General features: G+C 39.5%; 1 protein-coding gene across 3 annotated transcripts in view; it reads left to right on the top strand.

The window, feature by feature from the left end:
- Positions 1–18766, top strand: part of LOC139964572 (uncharacterized) — a 91867-nt gene that overhangs the window by 54101 nt on the left and 19000 nt on the right. For all 3 annotated transcript variants that reach the window (XM_071966259.1, XM_071966260.1, XM_071966261.1), the window contains exons 51-67: positions 157–465; positions 705–931; positions 1151–1277; positions 1888–2259; positions 2920–3148; positions 4276–4466; positions 5061–5219; positions 6366–6548; positions 7186–7397; positions 7930–8050; positions 8668–8865; positions 9742–9957; positions 10478–10632; positions 11067–11220; positions 16525–16722; positions 17362–17583; positions 18165–18470. In XM_071966259.1, coding sequence (XP_071822360.1) covers positions 157–465; positions 705–931; positions 1151–1277; positions 1888–2259; positions 2920–3148; positions 4276–4466; positions 5061–5219; positions 6366–6548; positions 7186–7397; positions 7930–8050; positions 8668–8865; positions 9742–9957; positions 10478–10632; positions 11067–11220; positions 16525–16722; positions 17362–17583; positions 18165–18470 — 3579 coding nt within the window. The remainder of the gene's footprint in view (positions 1–156; positions 466–704; positions 932–1150; positions 1278–1887; positions 2260–2919; positions 3149–4275; positions 4467–5060; positions 5220–6365; positions 6549–7185; positions 7398–7929; positions 8051–8667; positions 8866–9741; positions 9958–10477; positions 10633–11066; positions 11221–16524; positions 16723–17361; positions 17584–18164; positions 18471–18766) is intronic.

Genomic DNA, 18766 nt, shown 5'->3' with positions numbered 1-18766 from the left:
GTGTTCCTGAACTTGCAAGAGATTCTAAGTGCCTGTCCATAAAACGCCTGCATAATTTAATCCATCTTATATGATTTTATTTTACTTTTATATTCATCTCCAAATATTTCACCATTGTTTCACCCCCACCCCCCTCTTCCTCTCACCTCTCCACAGCTGCGGTTGATCCTTCGGACGCCAACCCTACCTTCTTCTCTGTCTCGGCGCAGTCTTATTCCTCTGCTAGAATATCATGGCAGCTAGGATCAAAGATCTGTGATGTCCTTGGATACAACATCAGATACAGGGTCGTCGGTTCGCTACTCTGGACCGAGACGTTCGTAGCGGGAGGGGATACATCGGAGTATATTTTGGAGAATCTGCGTCCTGCGACGAGTTATGACATCGCAGTCAGTGCTCGATCCTGGACCTCTGGTGACCTCGACTACCTCACCTCCAAACAGGTTGTTCTTCCCTCGTACAATGGTAAGTTCTAATGTAAATATCTTTAATCTATAGTCTCACCATTTATGTCCTTACCCTTGATCTCCTTGATTCAATATCTTACCCTTGATCCCCTCCCTTTAATATCTTACCCTTGATCCCCTCCCTTTAATATCTTATGATTGATATCCTCCCGTCAATATCAATGACACACATGAATATGCATATTAGATATCAGCATATTTCAATATTGATTATCTCTGTCTGTCTCTATCTTATAGAACCAGGATGTGATGGTAACCCAGAGACCATTGATCATGGCATTGGTAACGTCAGCTCACCATTGTCACCCGGTCAGTACCCACCAAACGTGGACTGCGTCTACATCTTTGACTTCGACGAAGGTTCCAGAATCGAATTCCAGTTCTTCTTGTGGGTCCTCACAGACTCCAACGACTTTGTTGAAATTACAGAGCTGAACCCAGAATTTGCGGATGTTCCACCAAAGGTAAAATCTGAATGTCTCCGGTAAAAACTGTTTGGTGTTGATTAAAACCATTCTTAATATCCTTCTTCCATGTCACACTCATGTTTCCCATGATCTTGTAAACATTCCGACGTCTTCATTATTTACATAAACTGCTAATTAATTGGTTGATTTGCCACCAATATCTGACTTTTCCATTTTTAATTTGTTTTTGTTTTTTTGTCTTCTTTACGATAACAGATCTTAACGGGATTTGCTACCCCTAAGGTTTATCTGAGTTACGGCAACAGAATCCAGGTCAGGTTCACATCCGACGATGCGTCCGAGACTATCGGATTTATCATTTTGTACCGACCAGTGGAATTAGGTAAGGAATATATGTCAAAGGTCGCTCATGTTAGACAAGATTGTCCAGAAGAAAAATTACCTGACAGACGAAACAGGAACACAATTATTCTAAGCATCTCAATTTCAAATTCATATCATTACGTGCAATTTTTTTTTGGGGGGGGGGTTGGCTTTGTTTTTTGAGGTAGCAATTTCCCCCCGTGAGCAAACTGTTCAAAAGCTAAACAACCCTTCCAAATTAGGATGGATAATGTATGGATTAACGAATCTCACCCACATTAAAATACCCCCTGGGGGTATTTTAATAGCATATAAAGGGCAATAGGTGAAGTGTCATGATAGCTTATAGCACAGCAAAACTAGGCTTTTACGCTTTGCATCGAGTGATTTCTTTATTGACTTAAGTTCACCCTCATCATGGGACATAATTTAACTACTTTTGATTGATTTGGGTTAACCTCCCAGAAACCACCATTTTTGCTTCACAAACAAACGTTTGTGGATGATGGGTGCCAATTGAATAGAGGAAAAATACTCTGTAACGCTTTTTAAACTCTGAACTTTTTAACAAATGATTTATAAAATTAAAGTAAATTAACAAAATTAATTCTTTATGATCTCCGTTAAAGGCTTCCCCGAGTCTAAGTGCCAGGCGGACTACACCACCAAAGCCAATGCTCCGGCCCTGCAGATCCAATCGGAGGGTTACCCGAGCGTTTACCCACCCTACGAGGACTGCACGTGGATCCTGAGAGCCGGCAACCAAGGCAACAAGCTCGCCTTGAACATCTACGACATCAGCTTAGAGGAACATTCCGACTGGGTGGACATCGGCATCGGCACGGATCCTACGGACATGGACAGTCGGTTGTATCGTTACGACGGCTCTGAACCCAAGGAGGACGTGATCTACTCTGGCAGTGCGACCATGTGGATTCGATTCAGGTCAGACAGCAGTCAGAGTGGACGTGGTGTCTCCTTCGGTGTACTGGAGTGGTCAGGTGACGACACCAAACTTTATTTTTGTGGTTGGGGTTGGGGGGGGGGGCTGAGTACATACTTTCTCGATCTGTTCATAGCTTTGCTTGATTACCCGGCGTGGATAAAGTAAGTAATTGAATATTATTATGGAAAGGCGATTTAAGCTAATTTATAGATTTGAATTGTTGATCATTCATAATCACATTTGAGCAAAACAAGACAATTGTCACTCGCAATCAGTCGTATTCTAGTCCAGCTTATATTGGAAATTAAAAAGAAACGATACCAGGTTAAGATATTAAAATCGGTAAACTCATTTTCTTGAGTAGGTTGGCCAAGAATACACCAAGGTTTGTATCAACTTTAGTCACCAAGTGCAGTGGGTTGTTTATCGGTAAAAAAAAATTCTCGAAAAGGAATCCCCGAAAATATTTCGATACAGACCGCTCGTCTCTCTAAATAACTTTTCGATGAATGTAAATCAGACATTGACCTGAATTAATTCGTCATGCTTTTAAACTGTGTTTGTTGTTTGTATTAATGTGATATTTATAATTTTTAATTTCGGCCTCCAGATAATATTTGTGGACACCAATTTTGGGAGTGATCCTTTGTAATGTTTTAAAATATTCATCTATATTTTTATCTATATCTATTTTTTCTCACTCCCTTCCCTTCAGGTGAACCGATGCCAACCAAACAACCAGCTGTTGTTTCAAAGGATGTAGTAATTCAGGCCGTGTGCAATGGATCTACCATCAATGTTCCTTCGGGAGGTGGCAGTGTTGTCATCACTAGCTCTGATTATCCTGGTAACTATGGCAACAACGAGATTTGTACCTGGCAACTCGTGGGCAACCCCGGTAGAAGATATAAAGTGGTTTTTGACAATTTTGATACTGAGGAAGGGTAAGCCCAATTTGAAATTGGTTAATAATTCTTCCCCCCCCCCAAAAAAAAAATTTGTAAGTTAAACACTTTCATGTTAGTAATGTCAAATTGATGTTGTTGAAACTGTTGTTTTTTTTTTTTTTTCACTCAAACATGATTTATATTTTTGCAGTGTTTTCTGTAAGGTATTTTACTTTGCTTTCTCAAACAAACAAAACAAAGGAAAGAGAAAAAAAACCACACTATGCATTCTTTTAGAATGAAGAAGGGACAGAGACAGTAATATTAATATTATGCTGTCTAAGATATTGCATCTGCATCAAATAGTGTTCTCACTTGGAATATCTTACATATCCGCTCTGTTTGTAGCCTGACGTCAAGAGACGAAAAGAGAGAGAGAAAAAAAAAAGAGTTTGATAATTACTTCTGGCTAGTCAATCTTGTCACCATTGGCTTTAACTTCCCAAAGTATTTTACAAAGTGACCACAGGAGTGACCTGATTCGACAATGGGTGGCATGATAAGTTATTGGTCACAGGGATACGAATAGGGGTTGATACTAAATAGCCTAGCCTAGTCAATCTGTCCAAAGTGAGTTCCCCTTATCACAGTATTTGACAGAGTGGCCACAGGAGTGACCTGATTGGACAATGGGTGGCATGATAGGTTAAGGTCCCAGGGATACGAATAGGGGTTGATACTAAATAGCGTAGCCTAGTCAATCTGTCGAAAGTGAGTTCCCCTTTTCACAGTATTTGACAAAGAGGCCACAGGAGTGGCATCGTTCATGAAGAGTTGTCACACAGTGAGTAGGGAAAGGAAAGGTGGTTGAAAATTAACACCCCTAGCTAGTCAATTTTATCAAAATGATCCCTTTCATAGTATTAGATAAAATTGGCCATAAGGGTATACTCATTCATGTTTAAGGCCTTAGTATTATTTATAGTAAAGGTTCAACAAAATCGGCCTAGGAATTTATATTTGAAAATTAAGCCCCATTTATGGTAATCTCTCACCAAATTGTCAAGAAAGTAAAGTCAACGTACGAGCCATATCATCTTACGTACATGAGACGTCCAAACGAGCTTTATAGTTTGACTTTGTATAAACCGTCATACGTAAACTTCACCTAACTCATCTTGCAGCTACGACTTTGTAGAGGTCAGAACCTCGACCGCTTTGACCGCACTTGGCGTGGAATGGCCCCTGTTGATGGCATCGGGTAGCGCCGTTCCCGGAGATGTCGTCATTAATAACCGATACGGTTCCATCACTTTCACCTCTGACCAGAGCGGCACGGCGTCGGGTTTCCAAATTCGAATACAGGAGGATGTGGGTGAGTAATCCATTTTTTCCCCTAAGAATCACTTTCTGACAGAAGCGTGACAGAAGAGGAAACAGTCGTTGGTCTACTCTGGAAAGCTGCTGCCCTCTGTGGTATCTGGAATTTTTTTGAATGTCTTGACAAATGTGCTGTTTAGAAACTATCAATTTTTGTTTACCGTTTCACCTTTTCAAATTTAAGTCTTTGTTGGAGTCATGAGTGAAAATGAAAAAAATGACCCTAAAATATTGTTGGGAACTTTTTTAGCCACTTTTTCTCACATATCTCGTTAACCAATCACAGAAGGGAGTCATAAGTGTCATTAAGTGCGACATAACTTACAAAGGGGTTGTCACATAAACCATGACAACAGTTTTGAATCGAAACAATGTCTTCATTTTTAGTATTTCATGCAGTTCCACCTATTTTACCTGGTTCCTGAAGATTAGTTAGATGTTACTTTGTTTCAAAAAGAAATAGGTAACATTTCCAAGTCACATCCGACATTTTCCATTTTCTATAAGTCAGCATTTTTTTCTCGGAAGTAGACTGCTCGTATCTGACAGCCGTAAAGGAAACATATCTTTTGTCTTGTTTCAATATCAGGTTGTGAAGCTGTGTTGAATGTCCCCGCGGGTGGTTCTACTAGCTTCAGCACGGCTGGTTATCCAAACACTAACTATTTGAATAATGAATTCTGCTTCTGGACCATCCAGGGTGAAGAAGGTGTCAACCTTAGAGGAATGGTTAATGGCAACCAATTAGGTAAGTACGAATGATAATTGATCTTTTGTTTTGGGCAATAATTTGGATAAATATTTCCCATTTTTTGAAAAACAATTTTGTTTTCTCTGTTTCATTTAATTTAATTGACTTCTTATAGCCAGCAGTTAAGTAGTTAAATAGAACAATTACAAGCATGATTGAATGTGTAAATGTTATTTAAAGGCATTGAAGACTCGCCCCAAACCGTGTGCGGCCATCTGAAAAAGTTAACTTTCTGTTGCTTGTAAGTGACGTTTTGTTTTGTGTCCCTACAAAATGCAGACAGTAATGAAACGTGATTCCTTAAATGTTATCTTTAGCTGGACCTGAGATGTCCATCGCTGTATCGTTTGTATACTGTGCTGTGGGTATTGACCACAGCTGTATGTACTGACTGTACACTAGTGTCTAATTACTGACAGTAGCAAGCTGTGTGTGTATTTTCTGGGATCGATGGTGGTGTTTAACACTTCTGTTACACCTCATTCGAAACTAGGTCAAATTACCGGCATTAGACGTTTCTTTTTGCGTGAGTCTTCACACCCTTTAAAGGACTTCATGAATGTAAAAATGTTTTGGAATACCAGATAATAAGTAGTTATTAGATCCCTGGTGTTATGTAGCAACCCAGTTGGGACAACTTTTTGTAACTGTACAATCGTGTCATGCTTCCAAGCACTGGTTTTGACAGTACGAGCAGTATGGGTATCCTGAAGGTTAGGAACTGTTCATACTGTCAGTATGAGTGTTTTGAAGCATGGTACGAGGGACAGTATGGAGTGGTATTAGCATTGTAAGACAATCCCAACTAGCTTATGTTGCATGAATATTCATGAATATATTCATGAAACTGTTTACATCTATATATTAAAACAAGTAGAAGTAAGTTAATGTAAAATGCCTGGCTCATTCAGTTTCAGTTACCATAGTCCACTGAAGTTACCTGCCTGGTTGTCTCTGTTTTATCATTGTGTCATTTTTCTCTCTGAACTCAGATTATCCCCTCCCCCTCCCACCCCTCCCAACCCCTCACCATCCCCTGCCACAACAGCCCAAATGCAAGTCTCTCTTTAATACATAATGAGCCTTCTTACCTCCATGATCCAGATCACGTCAGCCTCTAATATGATTTCCTATTCTTTACAGAACAAGGCTACGATTACGTGGATATGGGTACCGGAGACGGACCCTCCGACCTCACGACACGCTTACTCAAATCATTTGACCTACCACAGGAATCCTACTCATTTGGCACGGACACAGCTTGGGTTGTGTTTACCAGTGACGGGACAGTCAGAGATGATGGCTTGGAAATGACATTCTACGACGGTAAGACGGCAAAAACCACTTGCCGGCTGAAACCGCTTTCCGGCAGAAACCGCTTGCCGAAAAAACCTTTGATTTCCTTCTTTCTTTTTTCATTATGGCTAGAAAGACATAAAAAGTAGTAATGTTCTCCTAATTTTGAGATATTTCAGGACTCACTTTTTTTCAGCATCTAAAAGCTTCCAAATTTTAACGTACAAAATGATTTTCTTTAGCAAGTATACAATCATTTCTAAAATATTGAAGAACTGTAGGGTCAAAGTGGGTTCAGATATTCACTTTTGTACTTTTGGTGATTATTAATATTTATGTCGACATAGAAAAAAGAAATTATCATTGCTTTATAGTATTAGTATAGTATTAGTTTAAGAGTAGACTGCAGTTCTCATAACTGATATCATTTTCCTGGTGTGATCATTTGTGAAAGGATGATTTCATATTTTCTAAACAATAGCAAAAACTGTCAGCAAAAAAAGTTTAAAAAAAAAACAAGATTCTTGTAACTCGTGGCACGTAGAAGAAAGACCATGTTGAGGGTGGGATTTATAATAAAAAGAAGTAAAAAGAGGATATAGGTGACCATTTCTGAGTCTTGGAAAGTAGCTTTAAAAGTACAGGCTTTTTTGTTTTTCTTTAACAGATTCTTGCCAGGATCAGTCCATGTCTGGTGAAATGGGCTCAATCTTCTCACCTGGATTCGGTGGAGACTATTTTAATTTCTTGTCCTGCAGGTGGACGATCAACGTTGCAGATCCTTACGTTGTTAGACTAGCATTCCAGTCGTTTGATCTGGAAACCGACCGGGACTTCCTGATCGTTACAGGAGTCATCGACTCACCTTTGACCTCCTTGGTAAGTCTCTGTTACTACATGTACTACCGCCAAGCCCCATAACTGAAATGGGGAAGGTGAAGGGTTCAAAAATGTAAAACAAGAAGAAAAAGAAGGTGATGAATTTTGCTTCTGTAGGTCCCAGAAACAGAAAGCCATGTTACCCAAATTATATTGAGATGAAGTTGAAAAGAGGATGCCATTCACCTCTCCCACCCCGACCCCCACAACCCACTTCACCCCCACCCCTACCCCACATGAAACTGTTGAGTTATCTTTAATAACAGAATTATGGCATGCAACTTCATGTGGAAACCAAATGACAGTGACGATAATGCATGTTCTTACATGATAGGCTTGACCTACAGATTCATATATACTGAAATATGTCAGCACCTTTTTGACACTTTAGAGAAATGACTGCCACCTTTAATAAATACCAAAAAAAAGAATCACAAAGAAACAAAAATTGTATCACTTTACAAAGTATCTGTCCAAGATTAAATCAAAGAGTACTTTAACGGTACGTTGTCTAATCTCATTTTCCGTATAGCCTCTTACGGGTAGTGCCGTGCCAGACGACATTCTCAGTCAGGGTAACACGATCACCATGCTCTTTGAAACCGACGGCTCCACGGTGGGATCTGGATTTGAAATCACCTGGATGCAAGACTGTAAGTGTTCAGAGGAACAGAGACCCCTGACACAGGATTGAGGTTGCTGGGAAGTGGGGGGGGGGTGGAGGTAGGGGCATGAGTCAGGCACAGTGTTTAAAGTATGATGCTGAGGGGGCTGCAACATAGTGCAGCCAGTTGGATGCTGAGAGGGCTTCAGCATAAATGCAGCCAGGAGGCGTAAGATGAAATCTCTTGTGATTTACGAACAGTTTCACAGAATAGGCATTTACAGTTTCCCACAATTGGCAATGCTGGTCTGTTGAGATAATCTCTTTTCTTTGATACTGAGATCAACCTTGCTGCAGGGGAGTTTGCAGTTGCTGCAGAGCTATTCTTTTTGCACAAGGTGCCTTATATAGATGTTCATTGGTATAGAAAATTACTGCCTGCGGTGGCTCCATGCCTTGAGATCATTGCTGTGCAAATCGGTGGAGATGGGTGGGGGGAGAGGGGGAGTGGTTGACATTATTAAAATCATTCAAATATTATTTGCTCATTCTACAAAAAATTTGAATCATTCTTAAGTTGAAGAATTATTTTAGTGTTGATTTGTTTATTTTTAATATTTTTGCATATTTTCTAAGTTTTGTTTTATCAACTTGCTTTTTAAACAGATAATTGTCCAGAAGGGTACTCAGAAGGAGTGGGGAGTTACGGTCCGTCCTGCTACAAGTTTGGCATGACCCCGATGACCTGGCAATCGGCCAGACAAGACTGTCGTTCCACACCGAACGCAGATCTCGTCATCATTGAGAATGCGATCGAGAACAGGTTCATTAGAGACTTGTCTGGTGGAGTTGATTGGTGGATCGGTGAGTCGAATTTATATACGTGAAAAGTAAAACATGAATTTATAGCCAAAGTTATTGTTAAATGGTGACAAATTACTGGTGTGATGCATTCAAGCTATTCTTGGTGGGTGGCCTTTTTTATTCATAATTTGTAGCAATAAAATATTCAGCTGAGCATCTGACATAAATAAGAGAAAACATGCAAAAGACTAGAAGTGTGGAGAGATTTTGGGAAGGAGGGAACTGGAAGAGGGGAGAGGGGGAGAGGTCACCAGATATTTATTATTTTGCAATTACTTCTCTAAAAAAGCGACTGCTTGTCAGATAAATTCTGTTGTTTATCTCACGTCTTGATTTTTGCAACTCCACCTTGACTGGTATCACTGCTGATCAATTGAGTCGCCTCCAAAGGGTTCAAAATTGTTGCAAGGAAGAGGAAGCATGAGAATATTACACCCATCCTCTTTGATCTTCACCGGCTGCCTATCAAATTACGAATCCACTATAAACTGGCTGTTTTGGTTTACCGTTATTTTTAGGGCACTCTTCCACCATATCTGTCCTCTGTTTTGTGTTCTTACCAACCACCACGCGTTCTTTGTTGCTCTTCCGAAAAACTGCTCAAAATTCACCGGGCTAACCTTAAGTCTGCCGGTGAACTTTCTTTTAAATTTGCTGTCCCGGCTTTTTGGAATTCACTTCAAGCTTTTCCCGATTCATATATTTCTTTCGTGTGTGTCCTTTTGTCCTTGTGCGCTCTGAGTTCTTCGGAAGAATTTCCGCCTTATAAGTACATTTATTATTATTATTTATCCTTTCCAGTTATTTCATCAGCAATTTTGTTTTTGCTTTACATTCTAATTCCTTCTTGATTTTTGTTTTTGTTTTTCTCTCAAGGCATTTACGATGGTGCTCTGGAGGGTCTGTTTTACCACACTGATTGTCAAAGTAATTTGAGGAAATACGGCACGAGTTTAAACTGGAACCTGACTCAACCCGACGACGCCAACGACAACGAAGATTGCGTCGCATTACTCGGTGACAACGAGCCTGGTTATTACGCTGATTTCAACTGTGCCATACCCAAGAACTATGTCTGCGAAGTCCAACCAGGTGAGATGAAAAAGATCGCAATGTTTTTGTCACTTACGTGAAGTGTAAGATAAAAGCCATTGGATTGATCTGCAATTGTAATTTGATGTTACTGCCAGACCCAGTCATGAGTAACTTCCATGTTGATTCCATTCTATGCTAAATAATGTGTTTGACATGAACAATAGTCTCAGCAATATGCTCAACAACAAGGTCAACAACATATTCAACAACATAGTCAACAACATGCTCAACAATATGCTGAAACACATAGTCAACAACATGCTCAAAAACCGTTGTACAACTGTTTGTGCTGGTGCAGCCTCCATATTTTCTGTTGAACGTTCCAGTGCGCATAATATGTTGGATGTCCACCAGCAGCTGGCAATGAAGTTACCATGACGATCTTACAGCATCCATGCTAGATGATCTGCAGTTGTACAGATCAAATGTTGCATATTTGCGTGGGCAAGCACAGGACGCCCAGATACATCGTGTACTTGAAACTTATCGAAAATAAACAATTTTTTGGTATCCACAGCTGGCGTTTATGATGCGTCTGCCTCCTTGCCGAAGAACGTAGAGGGTGAAGGTACTTCCACTAGCAGCATTCGAATCCGATGGAAACAAGCAGACCTTAACGACTGTGACATTGTCGGCTACACTGCCTTCTACACCGGCAGTGGACCAACTATGGTAGGTTTCATCTTCGTATGAGAAGTTTTAAGATTGAAAATTAGCCAAAGAGTAGGGGAAATAAATGCACAGGGAAAAATTAAGAAATAGAGAATAAACGAAAATGGAAAGATGAGACTTTATTAGAAATATCCAAGAGATATATATGCCTAGAATTTGTTTAAGGTCTCTTACATTTTAGGACGGTGTCATTTAACATGAAAAACTGCGATAGATAATTCCAAAAAGGTAAAATGCAAAAAGAATGTAATGAAATCATTTAATTAAGCAATTTGACAGTTTTTGAGAGTTTCTCCATGTTATCTTAAATTTGGGGATTATAACTTTTTAGATGAATTTCACCCTGTTTGTCTCATATATTTAATATATATGATATAAATGGCACTAATGTTTAATTTAAATAATTCTCCCCGTTTTTTACATGATACTTGTAGAGCCAAACCGTCGAGGGAGCGGACGCAACGCATGTAGACATCGAGGGTCTGATGCCAAGTACGACATACACAGTATCCATCTGGCCTAAAACTTTCAGTTTTGGAGTCATTCCCAATGAAGAAGATCTTATGGTATCAACCCTCTCTGTGACAGGTATGAGATGAAATTCCTCTTTATATATTTATTTATTTATATTTTGGCCATTATTTTAGTAGCTCCTATTTTATCCCTATTAACTTGTCTTGTGGTATCTAGCTGTCTATATTTGTAAAGCGACTTCCTACAAAAAAAATGTTTTGTCTTAGTTCACTTCTCTACAATATCCATTCTGACCCTAAATTGTAGTTAAAAATTGTAGTTCCTCATACTTATTTATATTTAAATATTCATTTAATCTATTTTACTATTTACTTACTTCTGGGCCCCGTTCCACAAAGACTAACTTACGCTTGATCTTAAGATCAAACTTAAGTTCGATTCTCATGCGATTGATCGTAGCGTAAGTTCGATCGTTAAGTAGCGTTCCACAAAATCAAACTTACGCTACGCATGATTTTAATTAATATTTGGTTAGTGGACGAGGCTACTGTGACCTTTCGTGACCTCAAATCACTTGTGTCTCCGAACTTTTGACACGGCGAACAACCTGTCGGCGCATTATATGTCATCAAAATGGTGAGTAAATATCAGATAAATGTGTCAGAATAAACATTTAACCACAATCTTTACAAGAATAACCTTTGCCATATTTTATTGCATTGGTTCGTTGTGTGTTACGACTCAAAAACATTGAAAGATCGTCCGTTGACCGCATTTTATCTGCCAACTCAGTAGTCTTTGCGTACGTTAAATTAGTTTAATACAGGCAGTCAGTGTTATATGTAGGCTATGTACTAGAGCCCAGAGGAATACCCGGGACAACGTTAGGCCTGCCTACGTCTTTTCTAAAGTTTAGGCCTAGCAGTAACACAAATTTATATAAGCAAATGACTACTGTATAAAGGATAAACTACATAAGTAAACGCCTGTATTATTACACGGACGACTTAGGCTTAGTACTACAAGACTATACAGTATACTTAGGCCTATAACGGTACCCGGCTAATGATTACCAGTGGGATCATTGACTGATATTGATAAATTGTCACAATTTCGTACAAAGGAACTCTGTATGAAGTCCATACTAAAAAGAGAGGTATAGTTATTGCACTTGCACCCCTTATAGGCTTAATTCTGAACAAAAGTGAAAGTCACCTAGCTAGCCTAACCTTTTTTTAATGTCCACAAAACAAAAATAAAAGCAGTAATAGCCTAGGTCTTCAGGGCCTAACCTACCCTAAAGTCTGAGTAGTATACCCTATGTTTCTTTTGGCTGAACTTGAGCTGACCGGGAGTTTACATCCTTAGTGATGTAAGTGATTTATTTTGGATTGTTTCAGTCTAGGCCTAAAGCATTGTTAAATCGGAAGTCGACATTTTGAAAGGCAACACTGCAGGTAAACAGGGCTTTTGTTATTATAGACCTTCCTTGCTAGGTGCACACAATGCAAGCAACTTTATCTGCCCACTTAGCCAAGGCCACAGTAGCTAAGTCGAGCTGGGACTCTACTACAAAATACAAACACGTTTTAAGTGATCATATTTCAAGGGACATGGCTTGAGAAGTAATTACAATTAAAGCTGTTCAATGGGATGAGCAGCTGTGTGTGCTTGCCTATAGCCATTGACTGTTGGAACTCAAAATAGAGGTCATGGGGTTTATCCTGGTATTACCAAGGCTGGCTCATTAAGTTTTGAGCACAGTGTTCTTGAGTCGTTAATGATAACTTGACAATTTTCACAGTAACCATTTTTCCGAGTCTAACTCAAAAGAAAGAAATCCAGGAAGAAAATTTTTCCCAGCAAGAAATGTTTATTCTTTGCCAGTTTGTCAAAGAAAATCGTGATAAATTGTTTGGTCGAGCTGGACATTGCTTCTGAACTAAAAATGAAGTGGTCAGATTTGAAGATTTTGGCCAAAAAATATCAGAGCTAAACATGCAACAGGTAAATAGCATTTATGGGCACCTCACATCCATCACATTTTTCTTGACACATAGTAAAATCCAAATTGATAAACAATGTTCATATCATTTTATTTTAGGTGGAGGGCCAGCAGCTGTATACTGTACAGCCCTGTTTACGAGGCCCTGCTCTGGGGACATCAAAGACCGACCCTTTGGCTGCTTTTTAAGCGAGTCGTCACAGGTATAATTTATTTTTGATATACATGTTAAAAGACCCAATTTGAATTTGAATACAAGAAGCCTATGGTTTTTGGTGGAGGTTAAAGGTCATTTGTGATCACCAGAAGTCAAATTGTGAAAGCCTAGAAAAACTTACAGCACTCCAACTTAATATCATGCACAATATGTTTTTGGTACCCTTGATGAATAATTTTGAAAAAGATAAAGGGAATAAAAAGGAAAAATAGTTACCTTTTTCCAAAGTGAAAAAAGCGTTTCACAGAATTTTAAATTATATGCAATTATTCTATTGTTACATCTTATAAAGAGGACGGCATCCATAATGGAAGGGTTAAAGGAGTATCTTGTAATTGATCAATTGTTTTCATTTGCTCTATTCACAGGATTCACATGCACCAACAGAAATGTCACCAAACAGGCAGTCAACCCATGCCCCAACAGTTCATTCCAGGCCAAAGAAGCCAGTTATAGTGTCTCACTGTTATAATTACACAGCCTACACTATAGTGTAGGCCTACTCTTCTACGTGGAATATAGGCCTATTGGTTTTTTTTTACTTATGTAGCTTTATTGCATATACAAGTGAACTACTTCTTGAATAGGAAAACCATCTGAGAGGGAGTTGTAGATAATATTAATGATCAAGTATTGTACACTGCCTTTCCAACCATCTTTGAGTTGAATGTAATTTCTGAACCATTCATTATGTAACAGCATTGTAGGTCAACGTTAGATACTTATTTTTAGCTTGTAAACTATCTGCCTTAGATATTAAATTTCTATCGGGTGTATACTACTGGAACTAAATTGATGGTCAACATAACTTAAATTTCTGCCCTTTTGCTAAGATCATGTGTACAGTAGTATCTGTTCTCTTTCGAGGGGAATGGTTATGCACACCCGACGATGGTCACACAGTCACAGTTCCGATGCAAGGAGACTAGGGTTGAGAGCGGATCAGTCGTTCGGTAGTTTGGTGTTCGTGCCCAGGTTCTTTCCTGGGCGACTTTTTCTTAAAAAGTATATAACTTAAATAAAATTCAAAATGCGATTTAAAGTTATGTTAGAATGTCAGAACTGTTTTTTTTTGCTCGAATGCATATGGTATTTGAAAATGCAAAATGTTTGGTTGACATGACATTCAAATTCTTTGCTGACACTATATACAGCCAAAACTAATTTGCCTCGTTTTAAGTAAACAAGGATAGGGGAAGAGTTTTGGTTCTATTTGCATGCCATCGCCAAGCAGACATCAAAATTTGTTCTTGAGCTGGCTGTTGACATGCTCAATTTTGGCTTGTGTCCTTGTCTGAGCACTGCAATTAAAGACAGTGGCATAGGAAGGTACTTTTGATTGGGGGGGCTGAAGACTGATGGCCGGCCTGGGGGAGGGGTCTAGGGGGCGGGGGTGTCCCACTCCCCTTTGGAATTTTTTTGCATTTCCAGGTGGCCTCAGATGAAATTTGGTGCAATATAGCACACTTCAACACCTACTCCATTCTGTAAATAATTTTGCTTTTTCACCTGGCCTTTTGGTGCTTCAAATGGAATTTTTCTGCCAAAATGTTCTGAGTAAAATGACGAATGTTACATATCATTTATTGAGAAATGAAAAAGAGGTTTTCTGACTTGCGAAGCGGGGGGGGGGGGGGGCGGAATGATACTTCTGCCCCACCATATATTTCACTGGGGGCTCGCGCCCCCAGCCCCCCCCCCCCCCACCCCGGTTCCTACGCCCTTGATTAAAGAATAACTATAACTTTGAAGACAGCTGTTTATTTCATTGTTCACTATTAAGTAATTTATGTCTATTTTTGTCCGTATGGTGAACTACAATATACAGTAATAACTGATACTATTGAGTTTGTGATTTTGTGTGTGTGCTTTTTGGACAAATCGAAAGCGGTATATAAATAGATACCATATAGATATGATACCATACCTCGATATGTTTTGGTTTTTATAAGCTTACTTATTGAATGAGGTCTCTTCGAGTTCTGAATAGGCGTCATCAACCACGGCTGTAGAGGATAACCATAGTCCCCAAGAAGTATCCCTTGAAGTTGGTGGTCCTCAAACTGATTGCATGTCTACCTGTACAGCTAACAAGTACATACTCATCCGGCCCATAGTTACAACCGCGGATTCCAGTCAATGTCCCATATACTGTACCCACAACCTGCGGAAATCCTGCTACCAAAAAATAAATCCCTCGAGCCTTGGTCACAGAGGCTGGAGTGGTTAGGAACTGAATTTCAACATTTCGGATTTGAACCAATGCTCTTGTAACCCTCCTCAATGCCCGTGAGGCAGATGACTTGCTGCATCCGTGTATAGAGGCACACTCTGCTAAGGCACTTTTTGATCGTAATTCATGAAATCTTAGTGCATTGATAACCTGCAAACTGGCCGACAGAGCCCAACTTCTGTTGGTGGGATGTTCTAACTTGGCCAAATTCATACAGCCTAGCCTAGTAAACCTTTATCTTTGGTATCATTATAAAGTTCAAAAGGCTGCCGTCTGTCTCTAAAAATTCTCTCTCTTGGTAGAATTCGACGATAAATTCGATAATTACGTTGTTGACCAGCTTGCTGATACAAATATAACGCCATTTGTGCACAAGTATATAAAATTTACATTTTATTACATCTACATGTAAACAGTAAGAAACTAAACAAATTGTATATCAATTGCTTACCATAGCAAAGTATCATACTTACGAATGATCTGGATCACTACTTAAAGTTACGCATGATCGGATCGAACTTACGCTTGATATCAAGCGTAAGTTTCTTTGTGGAACGGAGATAAGTTTGATATCAAACTTACGCTCGATCAGCTGACTTACGCACGATCGATCAAACTTAAGATCAAGCGTAACTCTTTGTGGAACGGGGCCCTGAATTTGTTTTGGACTAATGCATTTTTGGCCTTTTTTTAGTATCATTTAGTACGGGTGTTTTTTATATTGTTGCTTTTGGCTTTTACATTTTTGGCCTTATTGGTTCTATATATTTAATATTTTTTTTTTTTTTACTATTTGTTTTTAGATTTTAAATTTGTGAAGCGCTTTGAGCAGCTTTGCTGATTATGCGCTGTATAAATATTACTTATTATTATTAGAAAGATGATTTTTGTTTTTTGTGGCCTTTTTATATATTTTCCTGTTTCTAAGCAGTTTTATATAACTACATTTTCTTCGATATGCAGACCAATACTGCCCGGATGGTTACGTCGAGGGACCAGCCTACTCCTGTTACCGGCTCTCAAGCGCAAGTTTGTCTTGGCAGGATGCCAGGGATGCATGTCGTGTGGAAGCCCCAGATGGCGAGCTCGCCGTGGTGGAGAACCAAGAACAGGTGGATTTCTTGCTTGCTCTGACAGGTGGCACAGAAGACTACTGGATTGGTATGTATTTGTATGTATTTGTTTGTATGTATTTTAGATCCTCCTGCAAGCAGGAACTCGCGAAGAAGCCTCATTGGCTTATCAAAGCCGCAAGCTGACCGAAGTCAGTCTCTTACATTCATATTTATATTTAACGTCCATGATTATGAATTGTCAATTTTCAACAAGTCTGTAACTGGACGACATACATTTATCTTGGAGTGACTCGAACTCGGGTCCTTATGATAGAAAGGAACCGGCGTTAACCACTGAGCTATATCAACCTTGAATTTCAGACAAAGTGAATCGACATTGTTTGTTAGTTTGCTAGGTGCAAAAATTGAAAAGTTGTCTCTCTCGGGGGTCAGAATTTTGACATCTTTCTTGTCACTTCTCTGAGAATCTCTCGGTACTTACGTTACCAAATCCGATTAATGAATCCATGTAAGCGAATGCTGGACTGAATTTAGGAAAACCTTACTTTAGTCTCAGATTTTGGGTTACATCCATGTAATTGGAGGTTTAGCGTATCCTCATTGTTAACAATGGACAATATCAGAGCTTACAGAAATGTGTACATTAAAGGTATGAACAGAGAAGTGGTGGGGCTAGACCAGAACACCTTGACAATATATCTGTGTTTTGTTTTGTTGCATTCAGGACTCAATGATCACGCCACAGAGGGAACTTTCAGGTGGACGGACTGTACCACGGTCAGTCTCTTAGTTGACGTCTGGCAGGCCAGAAACTGGGCCGCCGGCGAACCCAGCGGTCCACTAAGCCTGACGGAGCAAGATTGTGGAACATTCACCACGGAAGGCCAATGGGCCGATGAAGTCTGCAATCTAAGGAAGAAGTACATATGTGAGATTGTACCCAAAGGTAAGTCACAGTTTTTTTTGCCGCATGTTTTTATCTCATCCTGTCTTTCCATGTCTATGTTGTAAAATGTTGTTCCGAGCACGCCCGGACGACAAAGTCTCCCGAAAGTTACTCCAACACATAGGTAGATAAACAGCTTTGTTAAGTTTATCGATAACTACTTTCATTTCAGAGGGATCGAGCACTGATATTACATTGGAGCCATTTATAGTAACAATATGATTCTGATTGTGTAATAGAACTTTGATCAGAACATGATAAAACTGTGGCCTGGAATTGAGTGAGTATGTTGAGATTCAGTAGAGGAGGGGAGGGGGTGAAGGGAGGGGAGGGGTTGTAAAATTCCCAATCAGTATCTTCATTTTTAACAGTGCATTTCTCTCAGTAGTGGCATATAGTTACATAAATTTGAAATGAGCTGTTGAAAAACTGTGGAATAGCATAAACTCATTTGCATAATTGGAAGAGTACCACGTTAAGTAGCTCTGTGAGGAGTTAATAAACTGGAGTCTAATGAAATGGGGGAAAAAAACATTCCTGTTAACGATATCCTTGTTTTTGTTTGTTTTTTTGTTTACCAGTTTATTCCTTGGAAGATCAGTACCCATCCAATTTCAACTTCATGATAACGTCTGCAATATCGGCCCAGGCTATGTGGGTACCATCTCTCCGCTATATATGCGACATCCTCGGTTACAAGATATTCCTCTCGGACGGACTGAACGAAGATCTGGTCACAGACAGAGTGGGAGGGAGCACGGTATTGGCTCAGGTCAACGACCTTCGACCTGACACAAACTACGCAGTCTCTTGGGCACCTTACAATGTATATGGAGATTTACCCCGCATCTGGGAACCCGTCAACTACGACACTCCCTCTGCTGAGAGTAAGTACGAAATTTCCGTGAAAAAACCTGATTCGTTTCTGGAGTGGAGATCTCATATCGTAATGACGAAGATGAGATTTTATGGAGAAAAAATGGAATCGGAAACTTGTAAATAAGTTTCTGTTTTGAGTTGTTATTGTGTAATATTGAAGAAAAACCAAATTCTCCCCAAAAATAATGCAATTTTTGTAGTCCAAGTAGTTGTATTATTTAGTAAAAATAAAACCAGATATCTGAGTCAGGTTTAGCAAAAATTCCAATGCCATGATTCAGACCATATTGTGGCACTATTGTCT

The sequence above is a fragment of the Apostichopus japonicus genome, chromosome 23 (genome assembly GCF_037975245.1).
Source record: "Apostichopus japonicus isolate 1M-3 chromosome 23, ASM3797524v1, whole genome shotgun sequence".
In the NCBI taxonomy this organism is placed as follows: domain Eukaryota; kingdom Metazoa; phylum Echinodermata; class Holothuroidea; order Aspidochirotida; family Stichopodidae; genus Apostichopus; species Apostichopus japonicus.
The sequence above is the reverse complement of the archived record's forward strand: the minus strand, read 5'-3'. Positions and strand labels throughout refer to the sequence as shown.